The sequence below is a fragment of the Empidonax traillii genome, unplaced genomic scaffold (genome assembly GCF_003031625.1).
Source record: "Empidonax traillii isolate 1590-97213 ecotype Southwest subspecies unplaced genomic scaffold, ASM303162v1 scaffold6424:size6075, whole genome shotgun sequence".
Taxonomy (NCBI): domain Eukaryota; kingdom Metazoa; phylum Chordata; class Aves; order Passeriformes; family Tyrannidae; genus Empidonax; species Empidonax traillii.
Genome location: NW_020961617.1, coordinates 3,893 through 6,075, shown reverse-complemented (window position 1 = coordinate 6,075; position 2,183 = coordinate 3,893). Strand labels below are relative to the sequence as shown.

The following is a 2,183-nucleotide window of genomic DNA, read 5'->3' as shown; positions in this document are numbered from 1 at the left end:
AGAAGAAAAAGATCAATTGTCTTCTGGTCTTGTCAGAAAAGGAGAAGAAAACACACTTGGTAAAGGTAAAATGGTCAAGAAATACGAATTAAATGAGTGGTCCCAGTGACCATCCTGTGTCACAGCTTTGCTTGGACATCTTGCTGCCCCCATGAGCTGGCCAAGCTTGTCTGGAAAACCCCAGTAGTCCAGTTCTATCAGGTTATGGAGATGTTTGCTTCCTTTGAAAAGCAAGATCTGCAGGAGAGGGATGTCACTGGAATTCATTGGAAGTATCATTGTTTATGTCACTGGAATTCCTTGTGAACATCAGTGTTTATACACACATGGTATTTCCCAGAGATCTCCGAGAGAGCAGGAGGCAGAAGGTGGGCTATGAACAATGTGTGGGGTGTTACCTGCCTGCACTCCCCAGGCAGTTTGAAGGCCAAAGCCCTGTAGGAGGGAGCAGGGACGCTGGTGGGGCTGCAGCATCCCTTGTAAGGTAAGGTATTTTCCTGCATGCAGTGAACCATGGGTGCAATGATAACAGGCCTGTTCCTGCCTTCAGCCCAGCTGCTGAAAGAGGCACGTGGCACTCACCCTGCTCATCCTTAATGGCATCCACGAGAAATCGGCATTCCTCCTGGATGCGCTCCTCCACGCTCCTCTTCCCCAAGCCAAAGTTTCGGAGGGTGGTCAAGGTGAACCTCCTCTGTTCCTTCCACAAGTGCCCATTGGAGCTGATCAGTCCTGGCAGAAACAGCCCCCTGTGAGCCAAGGCTGATCCCCCAGGGAGTGGAAAAGCTCCAGGGCTCTGCCTTCTCCCCAGCTGTCTCAGACCTCTGCAGGGCCAACACCTGGACCTTCCAGCTGAGGTGCATGTCCTGAGGGATCACTCACCTATCTTGCTGAAAACCTCCGTAGGAATTTCTGGTCGCTCAAGGAAGTTTTCCCCTTGGTTTACAAGCACTTCCTTAACCAGCCGCATCCCATTTACTACCACAGCTTTCATGCTGCCCATTGAAGTGCCAACGATGTCACCATATTTTTCAGTAAGCTGGGTGAGCAAAAAGATAAAAGGGGTTTCATTTGAATAAATGTGTCTGTTGGGACAGTGACAGCCCTGTCGTAGGGCACAGGTAAAATTAAGGGAAGCTGAGAGTGGGAGAGGAAACAGAATTTGTGAACAAATCTCTGCCTGACTTCAGAGTGTTTTTTCTTTTCTGAATCATTGATCAGACTTGGTATTATTTGGCCATAAAGGAAGTAAACCTCTCAAGGTTTGATTTTTCAGATCTACCTTTATCCATGTTTTGTTCTGCTCCCTTCCCAGACACCCTCCCAGCCCCGAACTCAGTCCTTCAAGGCTCTGACAGCTGCGACAGCAACTCTGGGATCATGTTGTGCCCTTTGCCCCAGGGATAACTGCACAATTGTGCCCCACCTTGTAAACAGGAAAATTGCACCTGTGATGACAAACCTCCTTCCTGGCCCATGGCATCTAGTTTAACCCTTTCCCTGGAGCTGCAAATCCCTCTGTCCCTTCTGCCACAGTGCCCACCACCCTTGTACCTTCTCCACTCCACTTATGGGATCTTTGAAGTCCATCAAGTAAAGGTGCCCTACAAAGGGAAGGCGTAAAGGGGTGGGAGGGAAGTTCTTTGGGTTTCTGTTCTTCATGTAATCGGCGACAAACAGGAAGACAATGAGGAAGATGAGGAGTGTAGGGAAGGAGATGCTGTCCCAGAGAAAGTGCAGCATGGCTGGATGGGAAGGCGGTGCACAGATGTGTCCAACAGTGTGTCAGGACAGGTTGAGCTCCAAGGGCACCACTGAATCAATCCCCAGGGACACGGGCAGAGGGGTGATGTGCTGGCTCTGTGGGCACAAACAGAAGAGAGCACGGAGCAGCTTTTACTGCCCTGGTCTAGAGGCGGCGTTCAGACTCCTGCTTTCCCAGCTCTCAGCAGGGATTACACCCCTTCTTGATTAAACGCGAGCATTTCCTCTGCTGCGATTGAAAACCACAAACCACCACAAACCAAAACACCCCCAGCTGCCCCTTTCCCCTCCCGCCTCCCAACGCTGCTTCCCTAAAGCCCGGTGATGCCTGCCTTGCCTAAAGGACAGAAATGAGCTTTGCGGGATCAAGATTAAAACCTTCCGGCAGCTTCGCTGCGCTGTTCCCAAAGCCGCTGGCT

At 50.8% G+C, this 2,183-nt stretch overlaps 1 protein-coding gene across 1 annotated transcript; it reads right to left on the bottom strand.

The window, feature by feature from the left end:
* Nucleotides 1-87: 87 nt before the first annotated feature.
* LOC114073432 (cytochrome P450 2J2-like) lies at nucleotides 88-2,183 on the bottom strand. Its single transcript, XM_027911191.1, has 4 exons — nucleotides 1,555-2,183; nucleotides 883-1,048; nucleotides 583-732; nucleotides 88-237 (listed from the first exon to the last, which is right to left on the bottom strand). Exons 1-4 carry the CDS (start codon nucleotides 1,741-1,743, stop codon nucleotides 203-205), a joined length of 540 nt encoding a protein of 179 aa, XP_027766992.1. The 5' UTR covers nucleotides 1,744-2,183; the 3' UTR covers nucleotides 88-202.